General features: G+C 48.4%; 1 protein-coding gene across 8 annotated transcripts in view; it reads left to right on the top strand.

Moving 5' to 3' along the window:
• PTPRS (protein tyrosine phosphatase receptor type S) overlaps positions 1-17,985 on the top strand; it is a 247,487-nt gene that overhangs the window by 168,079 nt on the left and 61,423 nt on the right. For all 8 annotated transcript variants that reach the window (XM_073323722.1, XM_073323721.1, XM_073323720.1 and 5 more), the window contains exons 6-7: positions 133-243; positions 15,977-16,246. In XM_073323722.1, coding sequence (XP_073179823.1) covers positions 133-243; positions 15,977-16,246 — 381 coding nt within the window. The remainder of the gene's footprint in view (positions 1-132; positions 244-15,976; positions 16,247-17,985) is intronic.

Raw genomic sequence — 17,985 nt, 5'->3', positions numbered from 1 at the left:
CCGGGCCACCATTCGGATCTGCGTTGACGCTGGGGGGAAACGACGGGGGAGGGTGTTGGTGCCAGCCCCCTCTTAAAAAAAATAAAATAATAATAATAATTTCTTTGCTGCCGTCTTCTTCTCTCCTGCCAGGTGGCCTGCAGATTGAGAGCAGTGAAGAGACTGATCAGGGGAAGTATGAATGTGTGGCCAGCAACAGCGCTGGGGTGCGCTACTCTTCACCTGCTAACCTTTACGTGAGAGGTAGGGAGCACCTCGGCTCAGAACGCTGGCAAATGCATGGGCTCCCTCTGCCCCTGCTGTTTGATTTGTTTCCTTCCCGGAGCCAGGGGGAGGAGTTCATCGTGGGGGAGGGGGTGGAAAAGAGGATCCAAGGGCACATCTGGGAATGAGTGGCGGAGCGCAAACAGCAGCAATATAGAGGCCTGACTCCCCATTGTGAGGTCAGCTCTGATCCCCAGGGTGCCCCAGGAAGCTGGCCCAGGAACATTAAAGCTCTTGGGTCAATGTGGGGTCCCATCTTGAGAGGGGAGCGCATGGTCTCTGCTGCAGAGAGGCTGTGGCCACTTGTGGGGTTACCACCTTTCCCATGGAAGTTGCAGGAATTGGTACGGTCTGCTCAGCTGGTGTGAGCTTTAGAGGAGGCGGGGCATGGTCAGCTCCCTTGGGTGAGCCCACCCACCCCTGAGTCTCACCAGAATGGAGCACTGGGATTGGGGGACAATCGGGTGTCCAGAGCAGCAGGCAAATCTCACCTTGCCACGCAAGGGCAGGGGAGGGGTGATTGCTCTTGCAGGGCAGCGGAAGGGGGATTTCAGCTAGCCCATTCCATCTGGGGACATTGCTCTCCAGCTGACCTGGCAGGGAGCGGTGCGGTCTGGCACTATTCAGTGTGGAGCTTTCCCAACATGGGACTGATACTGCACTGGACTGCCGGTCTGGGACTGAGACTGCACTGAACTCATGTTCCAGCTGGCTTTTCCTTCCTGAGCTCCCTGACCACAGGGTCTGTCTAGCCCTGGTTCCTTCTGGAGACACCTCTGGCCTGGGTATATGTGCATGGTGAGAAGCAGGCTCCACCAGCACGATCCTGGGGTAACCAATGGGAAGTCCCCTTACCCACACAGCTTGGGGGGGGGGGCAGATGAAATAGGAATATTGAATTCCTCCTATGCTTTTTAGCACTTGCTGGCTCAGTGACCCCCTGCATTTTCTTTGTTGTTCATCTGGTTTAAGTTCTCAGATGGGTCATATTTTCCTACAGACTAATATTTTTCCACAGCAAAACCCTCTGATTACGAGAGAGCAAGGGCCAGCCCCTATCACTGTAAAACCACCATTCAAAGAATGTTGCATCCCAGTCAAGTGTTGCCATGTCCATCCCATTTGGCCAAGGAAGTGTTCCCCTCACCTGCATTGACGCTGCAGTTAGATGCAGACCCATGCTCTTGTGTGCACTCCTCTCTCTGTGTCTCATGCTCACTGAATCACATGCACATGGAGAGAAGGCTTTTAATTATTTAAAAGCTACGTTTTTAAAGAGCCTTTTGTGGCCAGCTGGAAAATCGCTTCTGAAATTTGCCTTGTCATCTGGGCTCTGAAAATCCACAGGTGGGAACATCATAAATCCAGGATCTGACACCACACAAGGGCTAAATGAATTGCAAGCAGCTTTTAGCTGGAATGGGCTTTTAAAAAATGTGTTGAGTTTGTTTGGTTTTTTTAATGTTGTTTTTAAATCTCCCTGGCCTTTCTGGTCAGTTGAAAATCGGCCAAAGGTTCTGGTTGCCCAGAGCTTCTTGTCTCAGCCCCTGGATGAGTCTCGGCTCCAGGTGGATGGCCATCTATACCAAAACGTAGCCTGCGTGTGCACCTGAAGCCTCTGTGATCCAGCGTTAGCTGCTGGCTGAGAAGGTGTAGAGAATACCATGGAGGCTAGCTCATGCTGTGTTTGGGGTGCTTTTCATGCTAATTCCTTGTTTCTTGTGTGTCAATTTCACTGAAAGGTAATCAAAGTTCTGAAATGCAGTCATTTGGGGAGGAAGTGGAGGGGGAAGGTCATGCACACATTTTTCTTCCGTTTTTGTTTTTTAAAGAGTCTTGAACATGCTTGTGTTTCCAATTGACTTGTTTCTCCCATAACATGCTTGTCTCTATAGAATACCAGGGATAGGTGTTGTAAGTTTTAACCTTGCAAGGAAATGTCTTTTCTTTTCTTCTTTTTACTTATTTATTTATTTATTTATTAAAGTAAGTCTTATATTGGAGTTAGCGTGAGTGCAGTTGGGTGGGGGGCGGGGAAGGGCTGGGGAGCCAAGGTTTTCAATTAGGGGATCTTCTTTGCTCCAGGTCCACTCTGCCTGGAATAATCTCTATCCCCTCTCCTTCTGTAAAACATCAGATGAGCTTGTGAAGGTGAGAACTCCCTGCTGGGGCTCTGCCCCTCTGTTGGGTGCTAATTCTGAATTTGGATTGTTCCCACCCTGACCTCTTCACAGAGCTTGGATGCTCTTAAACACAAGCACAGGAGGGGGGGATGGAAGGAAGGAAGGAAGGAAAGGAGAAAATAAAAAAGGTCGTTACTATCTTTTTTTTCTTTCTTTTTTTCCTTTTTTTTTTTTTTTTTTTTTTGGTTAAAAGAGAAAAGAAAAAAAATCAATTTGCAGCTGACAGCCTTGAGAAGGCCTTTTTTTACTCTCTCTGTGTTTCCCCTATTTTTCTCTTCTCCTCATGTCATTGTGTTCCGCATCAAACCCCCTTAACATCCCTCAGAGCTACGAGAAGGTTGGTGTGGTTTTTTTCTTTTTTACTTTCTTTACCCACATTTTTACATTCTTAAGAGAAAAAAAAATAACGAAATAAAAAATAAATAAATAAAAAAAGAGAAAAAGCAAGAAATCTTTAAGATGAGCGAGACCTGCCCGTTCCCGGGTCTCGCAGAGATGAGTTGAGTTGCATTGTGGGCCTCTCTATGCATCCTTTGGTAATGTTGCTGAGTTCTTGCACTTTTTTGTCGTCATGGTTACCTTGCCGTTTGGACATTGGGCCTGATGCATGATAGGAGAATGTAACGATCGTCTTTGCATGCCACTCTTTTAAATTAATTATTACTATTATTTTTCCTATATATATTATATATATAATTTATTTTTAATCTGATTTATTTGAAGTGGATTTATTCTTTTCTTATTGTTTCCTTTTGGGTTTTTTGCTTTCTCTTGGTTTTCTCTTTCGGTTTGGATTGGTTATGCTGTGCTGTAGTTTATTCCAAACGCATTGTGAGAAGCCAGTGTTCCTGCCCCCAATGGTAACTGAACCTCCCCAGCCCCCCCGAAGAAGAAAGTAGTCACACAGCTCTAACACCTGTCCATGGAAGTGCTGCTCTTCAGGACAAGCCTTGTTTCAGGGAGGGAGAGAGACTGGGGATTGGAAATCCTGGGTGCTTTTAACAAGGGATCGGCCCATTACCCCAGTTCACCAGCAAACCTTGGAATAGTACCTGGGGTGTGTGGCACTGGACATGTCCTGTACCCAAACTAAGACCCGCTCCCTGCTTCAAGGAGTTTGCCATCACATACATGGAGAAGCCAGTCTGCTTGCAGGCCAGGATGGGGAGAGATGGGGAACTCTCTCTTGTGCTACTGAATCCAACTCAGTGATCCCCATCCTCCTGCCTCCTTTGACACGCACATACACGTATGCACAGGCCCCAGTTACCAGGCACTGGATCTTCTCACCACCAACCCATAGCAAGTCCGCTCTAAAAAGAGGCGACTTGTCAAGATCCCAGCTGCTCCAAAGCCGACTGTGCACCTTCTACCTGCAGCCAGGTCTCAGGGCTATACCTCTCTCCATTTCCCCCACACACACACACACTCCCAACCCCGGCTTGTTCAACCAGCTGCTGGGCACAGATGTATGTCAGCAAAACCAGCTCCAGAAACCCTCCTTTCTGAAGGGATATGGGTAGAGATGAAAGTGCAGAGGCAGGAAACTCAGGAGAAGCTGGCTTGATGCCTCTGGCAGCTGAATCCTTGTTGTGAACGACAACAAGAAATGTGACCAGCTGAATCCTTGTGGTAAATTTGGTTTGGCTTCGGGGATTCTCTGCCGCGCACCCCTTTTAGTCCCATCCACTCCCCCATTGTCTCTTACTCTCTCACACACTCCGCGGTAGCGACTCCCCAGGCAGGAGCGGGCCGGTGGATTTTTACACAGTACTAATCAACTTCTGGGTTTTGCCTTTGGAAAATGGACTGCCCTCCCCTCCCTTGTGTGTAGCTTTTACCCCCTGCCAACCAGGCCTCCTTATGCAATACATGACCAGACAGGTGGCTTTCCCAGCATACAGGTATTAAAGCTGTGTGATTTTTGAGAAATCCAGTGCAGTATTGACACAGTATCTCTGTCTGCCTCTCTTTCTCTCTCTCTTCCTTTCTCACTGTCTGTCTTTCTCTTTCTCTTAAGATGCTGAGATTTCAGTGCTTGGACCCTCAGTGCTGGTATTTCGCCTTCCCCTCCAAATCTCCCCATTTCCCCTGGTTGTAAGGTACAAGGGTACCACTCAGAAATGCTGCATTATTGACAGTGTCTTTCTGAAGTGGCCAATAGTGGCTCTTCTGACTCCATCTCAAGTGAGACAAAAAACCCTCTATAAAAACATCTATTTAAAACCAGCGGAGAGGGTAGAGCCTGAAACGAGATTTCCCCAGGACCAATGGTCCCAGGTATAATTGTCACTGATTACAGGATTTGCCTTCATGAATAGGAATTTGAGTTTAAAGATTCAGGTAAAATAAAAAGGGATTTACACACATTTTTAGAAAAAGGTTTTGGTCTTTATAAAACATTTCTAATGTGTCCAAACTGCCCTGCCAAGGGTAGAATTGCCCCTCTGCTCTTCAGTGCAGTGGATTCTGCAGACGCATGGTGATCTGAGAAGCTCCTAGGGTTAAATCCAGGTTTTTTTAAGTTCCAATAATAACAAGTATAAAATAAAACTAAACAAGTCAGTCGAGATCGGATTCCTCATTAAACGAGATGTTGTCGCTCAAATGGAAGTTCTGGATGTGGGACAGAGAGTAGGAGGGTCTTTCGCATGTGCTGCGCAGGAGGTCAGGCTAGATGAACCCAGGAAAAGTCCATAGTGGTTGAAAGGAGCTGCCCTCGCTGGGCTTATGTGGATAAAGCAGAATTCCCTGCTAGTGGGGACTCCTTGAGGGACCTAGAGAAGCAGTGGTCCAGAAGGGCCTGATATCACTGAAGAATATTTGGATATTCTGAGATTTAGGGCCAAACTGTCAAAGGTATGTAGGCACTTAAGGATGTAGCTAAAGGAGCCTGTTGGGGTTTACGAACACACCTAAGAAGATTAGGTGCCTAACTCCCATTGGTTTTGATACCCTGAATACCTTTGTAAATCTGAGCCTTAGGGTATATTTACACTGCAGTTAGACATCCACCGCTGGCCCATGCAAGCTGATTCGTGCTCACGAGCTATGTGGCCATTTGGGCTTGGGGCTGCAATCTGAGCTCTGGGACCGTCTCACCTCACAGGGCCCTAGAGCCAGGGCTCCAGCCCAAGCCTGAATATCTACATCTCAATTAAACAACACCATAGCCCGAGCCCATGAGCCTGAATCAGCTGGCATGGGCCAGCCGAGGATGTCTAATTGCAGTGTAGTCTAATCCTTCGTAACTATAACTAAGGGCTTGATCCAAAGCCCACTGAAGTCAGTGGGGACCTCTCCGTTAATGTTGGTGAGCTTTGCACCAGCCCTACGTAAAATTGGAATTTTGTGAATTGTGAATTTGGGATGTTAGTGCAGGTGGCCAGCTTTATTTAAAGATTAGTACCTCTCCTCCTTTTCTAGCTAGCAGAGGACCCATTGCTCTGGAGCGTCTCTCAGGGCAGGACGGTTCAAAAGGGTTTCGGCAAGCTCAGGCAAGACAGGAAAGCAGCAGCTTGTCAGAAGCTCCTTGATGATTTTTTGACTCTTGCCCATGTGGGCTGAGGTGCTCACTCCACTTTGGGGGCCAATGCCGGGATCAAATCTCTGCGTGTCTGACCGTCACGTCACTGAGCTGAACCAAAGAGGCCCAAACGTTGCCCAACAGAGGTGCAACACTGGCAGTTTACTAGGAGCCTAGATAATTCTTACAATGCAACCATCCTCTTCTTGAAGAGGGAGGCTAGAGGCCCCAGAATGTAGTCAGCTATCTCAAGTCGAGCGGCCTACTGCTTGGCTCAGGAAGGAGCATAACACACCAGGACTTGAAGTCTCTCTAGGTCCTCTCCCTTGTTAATGATGAGGGAACCTGCACAGTGTACCTCAGAACTCTGTGGGCTATGCTTTAGCAACCTCTAAGCATGCAGGGTTGCTGCTGCTAGACTTCCTTACCTTAGGAGCGGTGAATTGGTTGGGTTTAAGCATCCCCCAAAACATGCATGGAATGTGGCATCTGGTGCTTTATCAAGTATTTCAGAAATGCAACAGTTGTGTTGCTGTAGGTGTGACCCCATCCCTCTCTTTGCTGGCCCAGGAGGGTTAAGATAATCCAGTATGTGTTTAAATAGCTGCACCGTCTCTGTATTAGGCATACCTATAGCAGATCACTCTTAACCGTACTGCATCTGTGCCTTTTCCATTATAATCTAGCCTTTGCAGTCCAGTTCTTGCTGAGAATGTTCCAAATATTCTTCAGGGTTCTAGGAAAAATGCAACTTGGTATGGGTTCTCAGGTGCAATTAGGTAAATAGCTAATAGAAGAATACACTAAATCAATTAGAATATATCTCAGTGGGGGTTGGAGAAGTGGTTTTGGAGCTGAGCTGGGCCAGCTCGCGTTACAGTGAACTCGGCAAGTATAACTTAACAAATGCATTAAAAATATGGATCATTTCAAAAATTAATCTCATTTAGGCACCTGACTCTGATTGAAATCAATGGGAGTTAAGCACCTAAATATCTTTGGAGATCTGAGTCCCAGCCCCCTACCGTAGAGAGCTGGGCAAGTTTGGGTCACTCAGGACTGTTAATCCAGAGCAGTCTGTTGCTCCAAATGCCCCTCAAGAGGCATGTGGAGTGGTGTCCTCTTGCTAAATCCGTGTACTGCCAATGCCTGGGAGAGGCTAGAGAGATGGGAATGCAGAGACTAGCAGGGGAGCATCCGTCTGCTGCAGGATGCTCACGGGTTCTAAAACCCTGGGATGGCATTTGTGTGAGGGAGTCTTAATACTAATCCAGAATAGCGTTAATATATTTTAGAACGCAGCAAAGGTGGGGGGGGGGTGATGCCACTCTTGATCCCTGCCACCTCATTCTAGATCCCCTGTAAGTCCATTTTCCAGCATACTGTTAACATGTTCTGGAATTCAGGGAGGGGGAGTGACTGTAATACATTTCAGAGCACCACCCCTACCCGAAAGTGTTATCATAATACTTTTAAAGAAAGTCACTCCAAGCAAGGAGGGACACCCTGTACAAGTTTGGGGTGTTCTTAGCTCTGAAATTCAAGAGTTTAAATATATGTCTACACAAAGCAAACAAACAACTTTGCTGTGTTTCTGCAGAAGGATTTCTCACCAGGAAAAGCAACTGGAAACAAAAATATATATGTGTGTGTATCTATAAAGGACACTTTGCAGGAACACTGTGCTGTACTGATCTCGAAATCTCTGCCTGACTGTGTCTCTTACACCTTTTGCATCGCTGTTCTCTTTGTTTTAGGGGAAAAGAATTAGATTACACCTTGTCAAATTAAAAAAAAAAAAAAAGTCTGTGTCTAATATTACAGCAGCTACAATGGAGCTGCTTGGAAATCAATTGGGTTCAGATTATTTTGTATTCACTCATGCAAAAGCAAAAAAAAAAAATTTTTTTTAAAGACTAGAGATGTTCAGCCAGCCTGTCGCTCAACTGATGTGTTTAAATGGCAAAATAATAACCATGATTGGGAAGTACTGACGGCAAAATTTCCTCCAGACCAAATCCAGATCTTGCTCTGATTTTTATCTTTGTAGGATTAATGAAATTAAGAAAGAGCTGGGCAGGAGGAGGAAAAACTTCTTGTCCTCTGGAGGGACGGAAGTGGGAAATCTGAACAGCATCTTGCCCCAGTGGAGCGAACTGCAACTGGAATGGGAGACGAGGGAGCAGGGCGGAAGAGGGAGAGGCGGCTGTCTGGAGAACGGAGGGGGCAGAGAGAAGGCTACCTTTTGGGAGGGGAGGACAGGTGTAATCTAAACTTCACTAATAATGTAGAGGCTGCACATTATTTTGGCACCCTTTCCCCTACCCCCCGTCCTCATTTTGGAGTAAGACGGAATGACTCCTGTCTCGCCAAAATGGCCGATAATGTCCGCCTTCTCACCTCATTCGGAGCAGCAGCTTGCTGAATGTCAAAACGTTAACACCATTTGATTTTGTTTGGTGCTTTCAACCAGTCACTTCACTTTTATTCCTTCAGTCTTAGTTTTCTCTTTCTTTTATTTATTTATTTTCCTTCTTTTTTTAGTTGGTTTAATGTGAATCGGGGTTTGAAGTGACGGGTTCTTGTCTAGCATCCCCTCCCTTTCCCCCATCCCAATATCTCTTTTTCCTGAGCTAATCCGGAAGGGGGTTAGAAAGTGGAGTCAGTGGGTTTCGTCAGCACAAACTGATTGATCAGTCCTCAGATTTCTCTCACCAGCTGCGTCCTGGGAACACGGTTTAAGGACGGATTCTGGTGTTGCAAAACCCAAACCTGGATCTTCCAGTGTCTCTTCCAATCAGGTCTGTAAATCTGCCCCTTAGAACATTGGTGTCTCTCGTCACATGGATCTTCTGGCTACTTTTCTATCTGGGGAGAAAAAAAACCCCTTGGCAATGTTAATGAGTATTGTCTTGTTGGTCATGACTAGTTGAAAATGCCACTCACAGAGCACAACCTGTGTTAACTTCCCTGCATTAGGAGGAAGCGGCAGTAAAACCAATGGGCTTTACCTGGTCTGTTGGAAGATAAAAACCACAGCCCTTCTTTAATCTGTTCAGTTGCTAATGAATTGGATGTTAAACAGAGTTTAACTCAGGGCACAGATATTTGCTTGTGTCGACAAGACACTTGGCCGCTTCCAGTCAACCTAATATCATGGGTCTTACTATGCATCACGTTGTGTATAGTGAGCCTCTCTTCAGAATGTGGGTTGACGTAATTGACTAGAACCACAAGCCTCTAGCATTTAGTTCTTAAAACCATGTCTGTTGATGACAAGCAGTATCCCTATTTAAAAAGTGCTTCCAAGAGTCTGGCGGCCACTGAAAAAATGTGTGTGTGAGAATGAGTGACTGATTCTGTACAACAGATCTGGGCTTCTGGAAACTTGGGGAGAAGATGACATCCAATCCAGATGTCTCCAGAGCACAGGGAGGGTTGGATCCTGAATCTTGGATCAGGCCCATTTCCACATAAAACTGGTAAAAGTTTGAGGTTCCGGTGTGAAGGTGGAAGGGGAAAATGAGAGACATGGGGTGGTTGTTGTTTGCTTTTGTATTATGTAGCATCAAGGAGCTCCAGTTATGGGTCAGGACCCCGTTGTATTAGGTGCATGCAAACCCTGGACAAAGAGACCTCCCCTACCCTGAAGAATTTATAATCGAAGGACAGCAGTTACAAATCCCAACATAGCTGTTTCCATTTTTCACATCTCCCCAACCCCCAAATCCTGCTTTTTATCCTGATGCTGCACATGGGGAGAGTCTGTCAAAGAGAGCTGGAGAGCCACCCAGAAATGTCATGGTTAGGGTCCTGCTTCGCAGCAGTTAAAGGGAAATGAAGATGGAATCCAGTAGCTTTAGCAGATAGTTCCTTCTCCGTTGTCATTCACAGCTGGAACGGTTTTAAGGCGGAGGTTGTGGTCAGCAAGGTGGCTGTGGGGAGTGCCTGTGACGAGGCTGCATTCATTTTCTGTCTGGATCACCTACCAGCGTGGTTGTGGGAGGAGGAGAGATGACCTGCATCGTCCCCCGTACAGCCCCTCTCCATGCCTGGGGACGTGGGGTAGCTAGATGGTACTGCAGAGTCAGCAGATATCTAGCCCTCAAAACTCGTCGGAAAGGGTGGCAATCTGGCCCTGTAGCTGCACTTTGGGTATCCCGGTCCTCCGCAGTGGATCTCAGCCCCTGGTGACTGAGGTCCAGAACCCTGTCTCCTCTCCTTTCCGGTGAGTTTCAGTCTGGCGAAGTAAGGGATGGCAGCTCTATGCCTTTAACGCCGCCCTCTCCAACTGAGCCCATTTCTAAAATCGGTCTGCCTGGTTCTAGGTGTCAAACAGGACAGAGCCCCAGGGAGTGATGGCTCTTTTGCCAGAGCTGCAGTTTAGAGACAATACCTGAACTGCGTGGTGACTTGTGTTACCAGCAGGATTCCACAGGGTGTCAGGGCTGCATGGAATGAGATTTGGTCCGCTCTCTCTGCCCACCGGTAGATCACTTGCAAAGTGACTGACACCCTCACTCCTTCCACTGCCACCAGCACAGACCATTCCTGTGGCAGAAAGCGCTGAGCATTTGTAGAGGACATTCAGTGCCGTCTAATGGTGAAAACCATGGCAGGGAGTCAGGACTCCTGGGTTCTGTTGTGGGCCCTGCCGATGACTCGTTGACCTTGGGCACATCACTTCCCTGTGCTTTAGTTTCCCTATCCGTACAAGGGGGATAATAAATAATACGAACGTCTGAAAAGCTCAGTGAGATCCTGGGATGAAAAATAACATAGCAGGGCAAGGCTGTTGTTGTATTTTGGTGCTGGCAATTATCTGTCCCAGAGTGAGAATCCCGGAGGCGGCTCAGCTCTGGGAAAGAAGGGAGGTAGGGGTTACAAGACATCTATTGCAACCCTAAATGAATTGTATCTAGAAGGAGAACCCTCACTACCCCTCCGCTCTTCTTGGGGTTTCCTCCCAGTCGTTCCAGTTGTCTCCGATAACAGCATCAGAGGCTCCTCTGGTTGCATTTTGCATTTGATTTTGCTCATCCGGCTGCTGCTTATGAAACCCAGCCTGGGTGTGAGCAGCCAGAGCTCTCTGCTCAGTCTCTAACTGCTGTTCAAACCTCCTCACCCCAAGGCTCTGACCTAGACACTGACCCGGAGTATCTCAGCTTGTGAAATCTCATGTCAACCGTCAAATAGGAGTGGTACAGCTATTAAAATAAATATCAGCAGTGATGGCTTCTAGTGTGGCTCACTTGCTACCCAGACCGTACCAGACCTCCAGCGAGGGACCCTCTGGGTGTTTCTTGTTACAGTGAGTGCTGTTGTCACCACCCTGAGCCCTGCCTTGCCTGCATTCATGTGCTCTCTGCATGTCTCCCGTGCTAATGCAGGAGTTGCTCTCATTTCCCGTGTGTGTGTGTGTGAGAAAGAGAGTGAAGCTTCTTTAAACCAGGATACTGCCCACAGAGATACTGCACCTTACCAATGCTTTCTGTCCTCGCATTGCTGTGTGGCCAACCATATTCCAAATTCTCACCCTTCATGGGATTCCCAGGTTCTTGGTCAGGGATCAGGACCTGCCGTTTGCTTCCCACTTGCTATATGTGCTAACTGTCATTAAAGCAGCCAAGCGGTAATGCTGCACTGAGGGCCTGAAAACCTGAGCACCTCCGTGTCCATGTGGGGTGCTGCAAATCGGCACATCTCTGAGCAGCTCTCAGCTTGTGTTTTGTGAGTGGACCCCGTCCTCTACCCCCGCCGGACATGGGCAGGCAACACTGGTTTGTTCCCTTCAGACTCCGATTCTCAGCGCTCCGCCCCCATTGAAAGATGCTTTTCAGTTACGAAATTGTGATTTCTTCTTCCTTTCTTTTTTTCTTTCTTTATTTTTTTTTTAATTAATCTCAGTTTGAATTTAACTGTCTTGTTCTGTTTCCATGACAACTCGGTGTTTGCATCCCACCCGCCGTTGTTTGTTGCTGTCAGTGCTGTTTGCTGACTGGATCTTGTCCGTCAATGTGTGTCTCCCCATTTCTCCTCAACCTCCCCCAACCCACCTCCCCCAGGAAGTGACATATCAGCTCCTCTTTGGAAGACTCATTCCCACCCCCCGATCTGTCTGCATGTGACCCCCACTTGTTTCTTTTCAAGTACTCTCCATCTTGTCTCCAATGTGACTGGCGCAGTCTTTATGTGGCTCCATTTTCTGAAATGCCACCAGCTCCAGGGAAGTAGCTAGGACTCTCTGCTCTTGCCAAGGCCGAGCGACTCATTCAGACTGGATCCCAGTGGAAGGAAGGATGGGAACAGCAGCTGGGACACCTCCAGCCCTTCTTGCTAGGGCTAAGAACTTCCCGGCGTGGGGGGCCTCCTGCCCATTTGCCCCAGCCAATGCCCAAGTGTGTTTTAAACCCTGTCCCTCAGCCTCTGCTGGTGTCTAGGCACTGCTCCTCAGCCAGGCTCCAGGGGAGGAGATGCCTCCCCACTCTTCTGAACCAGTAGGTCCTGCCAAACCCTCCCCAGCGAGGACCAGGATGTAAGTGAAGTTACACCCCCCCACACCTTCCTTTCCCAAGCCAATGACAACCTCTAGGTGAGGCTATACACCCTCCCAGTTCTGTGCCTTTCCCCAGCTCGGGTCAAGGTGGGGAAGCATTCATGCCCCTTTCTCTTGGGATCTCCCTGGTGTGCCGAGTCTCTATGCTCTTCATTGCCTGAAATCCTTGACTCTCCTTGTCTTCCCCCCAGGCCCTGCCCCATTGGTGCTGCTGCCCTCTCTGGCTGACTGCACAGAAGCGGGTCTGGTAGCCAAGTGGGGAGAGCTCCCCTTGAGATGGAGACATCTGGGGAAGGAGGCAGGGGCTAATTTTTCCATCGAGCCTCCACTGCAGGGAAACAGCTTCTGGCCTGTTGGTAACAGGGAGAGGGATAGGCCTCCATTGGAGGTGCACCTTCCAGAAAAGCTGGTTGGTGCTGTTCTAATAACGCTCTGTGGTTCTTCCCCTCTGAATGATCTGGGTTCCGACACCTCGTGAGCAGCTCATGCAGCTGCCAAGCGGCTCAAATTCTTCTCCTTCCTCCAAGCAAAGAAGATCGGGAGCAGGGGTTAGATGGGCAGGCGGCTGGGCTGTATGGGTGAAGCTAAGGCAGATACGGAGAGCAAAGGCTTTGCAACTAGCTTGGGCTGTGACCGTGTGCCCCCAGCCCCCATGCAGGAGGGGGCGGCATTTCCAGCCCCGCCGCAGGCTGGATGTTAAAACTTGAATAATGGAGGTTTTGGTTCACTGGCAACTCCCAAAAGTGGGGGGATGGGAGGGAGGGGAGAATTGTTTTGAATCGAACAAAACATTTTGTGGGACCTGTAATTGGATGTTTTGGGTCAGTGATGAGCATTTTTAATTTTTTTATTTTTAAAAAATAGAATGGAAGGAAATGTCAGAACCAAAAGGCATTTTGAACCCAAAATTTTAAGCATCTGAACTTGTATAAGGATTTATTTTTTGCAGGGGGAGGGGAGTTTCAGCTGTAAAATTTCACCCGCTGCTAATGAAAACTCCATCCTTCCCCCACAGCAGCGTCAGGCCTTGTTTCGCCAACTGTTCCGCTCTGTGGGAAAGAACCCCCTCTCATGGGCCATCTCCTCTCCCAGCAGTGCAACGCCCCGCCCTCCTTCCCCCGTCTTCATTCCCAGAATACTTCATTCTGCAAGCCACCATTTGAGAACCTCGGTTAAGGAGCAACCTGAAGCTGGGTTGGTGCAGTAAGCTAGAGGCTGATCCAGGCCACCAGGTCTAAGGAGATCTGAAGCCACCATGACCCAGTGGGGAGAGCTTCTGGGCCTGATTCTCTTTGGCACCAGTTTTGTATGGGTTCAGCTCCCAATGACTTTAGTGGAGTTGCTCTGGATTTACTGTGCTGTAGGAGTGAGGAGAATCAGGGCTCTAGCCTGTGGTACTCCTCACAACCACTGGTATCCTTACTCGCTGAGTACATGCAGGAATTATACAGGTATCTCTGAAGCCTGCAGGGACTCATCCTCACACGGCTCTTTCCCCTGTTGCTACAATTATACCTGCAGCCTCCCCAGCCTTTAACCCTTTGCCCTCACTCCTAGGATGGGATGTTGCCCTATTCAGCTCACTCCCAACTACATCTCTCTAGGTCACCTGTTGTCTGCCCATGATCCCTCTTGGACTCTGTGGGGTGTTATCCCGCCATCATACACAGACTTAAATGGAATAAATAGTAGGGGGGTCATCCAGAGACAGATGGGGGGACTTATGGAGATCCCACTCCCCTAGGGCCAGCCCTTGAGCAGGGAGAGGTTTCCGTGTCCCTTGGGCAGCCAGGTGCAGAGTTAGTCTCTGGGTTGGGTTTTTATGATTAAACTTCTCTCTGGTCCCCTTCTCCTTCTTTGACGTGTGAGGAAACCACCCAGCTGGTCCCTCCGTCCATCCGTCCCAGTCACTTCAGAAAATGGAGCCACGGAAACTGCGCTCTCTCTCCTTTGCATCCATGTTCTTCCCGTGTAAGGTCTGGAAGCTGCATCCACTTCTCTGCTAAGGAGATGCACAGAACATGTCACTGTTTTCTCAACGTTAAAGTTTCATTACCTTGTTTTTCTTATTATTATTAATTCTATTCTATTTATTATTCCGCCAGGGCTGAGATGTGACAATGTGAGCCACCACATTGGGTCACATCAGCTAGAAAAAGTATGCAGCATTAAAGTCGGTTTCCCCCTCCCCTTCCCCGTCTCTCTCTCTCTCCCCCCCCACTTTCCTCTTCTTCTTTCTCTCTTTCTGTCTGTCTCTCTCTCTTTCTCTCTCTCTCTTCAGTATCCATGTGGGCATTTGCTAGTGGCCCATAAGTTATACTCCTCTGCATTTTTTTCTTCTCTCTGTCTCTGTCTCTCTCTCTTTTTTTTTAAACCTATTTTGCATGATGTTTGTGACTCTGAGAGCTGCATCTATCGATGGAACCGTGTCAGATCTTAAAGAGGCTTCGTTAGGGTTTCTATACCCGAAAACCACAAAAATTTCATTAGAGTTTCTCATCTTTCCCACTCTCTCACATTCCAGGTGCGGGGGGGGGGGGGGGGGCGGGGGGCTCCTTCCTCCTGGACGGTTCTCACACATGGACAGACACACCCTAAATTCTAGCCTGCTCTGGGGGCGCCCCCCTGTCTTTTTACCTCTCAGGTGGCTTCTCTGGAATTTGGGGCAGGAGACCTCTTTCTCCTACTTGATTTCTCCTTGGAGTCTCTCCCCCCTCCCCCCCAGGGTCTCAACAAGCTGAAGGCCTTTTCAACAAGAACAGAGCCCTGAGAGGAAGCTTTCCTCACACCCTCCCCACCCCAGCTCCTCCCCGTCTTCCTCCGTTCTCCTTGACACTGGCCAGAAATGAGAGCTCGCTGGTGTGAGATTAGTCCTTTCCATGGGGCATGAATCTGCTACTCTGGAGAGGACCAGTTCACAACATGGCAGTGGGCTTGTTCCAGATTTCCATGCGAGAAGGAGGTGGAGGAGGGCGAATTAGATCCTACTAACAAAGGGGAGTGGGCAGGGGCTCTGGGGAAGCGGGGTGGGGAGCCGGGGCCCCAGCAGCTGTGGAGGAGATTGTTCGACGCGTGCAATGCCGGCACTTGTCAAGTAAAGATGAGAAATTGCTAATAAATTTTTGTGTATTTATCTGTGCTGTGATGGGTCTAATCTTGATCAATGGAACCCTGTTGCTATGAAATATCGCTTTATGTCTATATTCTATATCTTGTTTGTGAAGTAAAATTTATTTGAAGTTTAATTTTTTTGGTTTTGGTTTTTTGAATTTTTTTATTATTATTATTTTTTAAATAAAGGAAAAAAAGATGAGCCCCGTTTATATTTAAATTATCTTCTCCCCTTTTCTTTCTTTCTTTCTTTTTTTCCCTTTTTTTTCTTTTCTTTTTCTTTTCTTTTCTTTTTTTTTTTTTTTTTTGTGTCACCTCTGTGCGTCTCGTCCACAGTTCGCCGGGTGGCACCTCGCTTCTCCATCCTGCCCGTCAGCCATGAGATCATGCCCGGGGGTAACGTCAACATCACCTGCGTGGCAGTGGGTTCGCCCATGCCGTATGTCAAGTGGATGCAGGGGGCAGAAGACTTGACGCCCGAGGATGACATGCCTGTGGGCCGCAACGTCCTGGAGCTCACTGACGTCAAGGACTCGGCCAACTACACCTGCGTGGCCATGTCTAGCCTGGGGGTCATAGAAGCCGTGGCTCAGATCACCGTGAAATGTAAGAGAATGAGCATGTGGGGGTGTGACCATGCATGTGAGCGTGCACATGTGTGCAAGTGTGAGCGACCATGCAGGTGCATGGCCATATGTATGAGCATGCACATGTGTGCAAGCATGAGCAACCATGTAGGTGGTGCATGGCCATACGTATGAGCATGCACATGTGTGCAAGCATGAGCAACCATGCACGAATGAATGTGTGGTGGCATGACCATGCTGGTGATCATGTGGCTGTGTGTGGAAATGTGCAGATGCATGCGAGCATGTAGTTGTATGAGCACGTGAGCGTATGGGGTTATGCTCATGCACGTAGGCACATGGTGGGGGCGGGGGGTGTGAGAGCGATCAGGGATGAGCATGGTTGTATGAGCATATGGGTACATGACTGTATGCGATCATGTGGGTATAAGTGCACACGAGTATGGACAAATACACATGTGCGTGCATGAGCTTGCAAAGGCATTGCTGTGCATGTGTGTGTGTGCAGATGTGTGTGAGTGTGCACATGAGGATGGCATGCTACTGAGTGTGGTACAAAAAAATCCCCAACCGATTGGAAGCCACCAGCTTCCATCACTGGCTTGGGGCCTTTCCTGGCTTTAGCAGCTGTTATTTATCAGGGGAACCGAGATTCAAAACTTGTACCTTTGTTTTCATCCTGGGTCATGAGTCTGGTTGGCTGATGATGTGTGGGGAGCCTTGAGCGGTCAGGGGACTGGGGCTTGCATCCCACTCTTGTTCCAGTGTTAGAGGGGTCAGAACCTGCCCGTCTCCGGCATGCAGTTCCTTGCACCACATCCTCGTCGTGGTGTCTTACGGGAACCTTCTCTGTTGCCTCACCACATGAGAAACCCCAGCTTGAAGCTTGTGATTTCCAAGAGGAGCATAGATGTATGGCTGGAAGACTTCCCTCCTCAACTGGGGAGCATGAGCAACAGATCCTCTTGGCTGGGAGAGGTGCAGAGTTGATGTCTGCTCTGAGCACTGACCCTGTCCATAAGGGAATTTGGGGAGGGGGGAAAAGGGATGCCTTCATAAGGACCTGAGAGAGGAGAGTAAATGAGAACTAGATCCCACTTGATCAGAGCATACGGGACAGGGAGCTCTGGCAACAGTGGGGAACAGGGACCCCTTGGAATCATTGCACAAAACTCCGGCGGAGCTGTTTGCGCAGGGAGCAGGTTGAGACGCTGGCAAAAGGATGCCCGGGGCTGGATTGAAACACTCCTTTGCTTTTCTGTTTTTTTCTTTTTCTTGTACCATAATATTAACCTTAAAAGCTCATGGCTATGATGCATTGTCTGAATATTTCACTTCCCCAGATACGGAACCTATGTCCCGCTGGCACGTTCTGCCTGTTGTCTTTATCTTTCTGTTCCTGTATGAAAGTAACTGCAATATGTTCTAGCAAGCAAGTTGAACAGGGAGGTAGATCTAGAAAGGGCCTGGGTCTACAGCGGGTGCTTGTAGGGATTTAGAGGATGTGCTTCAGGGGATGGTCTAGAATTAGATCATGCGTTTGGGTAAGCCCCAGGTGTAGAGCATGTACTTGGGAGGTCTTGAGCCCAGATCTAGGGTGCAGACTTGGGGGAGAAGGTGGGTCTAGAGAGCACATTTGGAGGGGTCGGGGAGTGGGGAACCAAAGCAAACTTGTTCATTTTGTAGCTTTCTAGACCGAGAACTGCGTAGTTCTAGAGAAAGCTGTCTTGTGACTGCATACTGCAGGTACAGAGAGAG

This window comes from Lepidochelys kempii, chromosome 25 (genome assembly GCF_965140265.1).
Source record: "Lepidochelys kempii isolate rLepKem1 chromosome 25, rLepKem1.hap2, whole genome shotgun sequence".
NCBI classification, from domain to species: domain Eukaryota; kingdom Metazoa; phylum Chordata; order Testudines; family Cheloniidae; genus Lepidochelys; species Lepidochelys kempii.
Note: the sequence above shows the minus strand (reverse complement) of the source record. Positions and strands in the feature narration are given on the sequence as shown.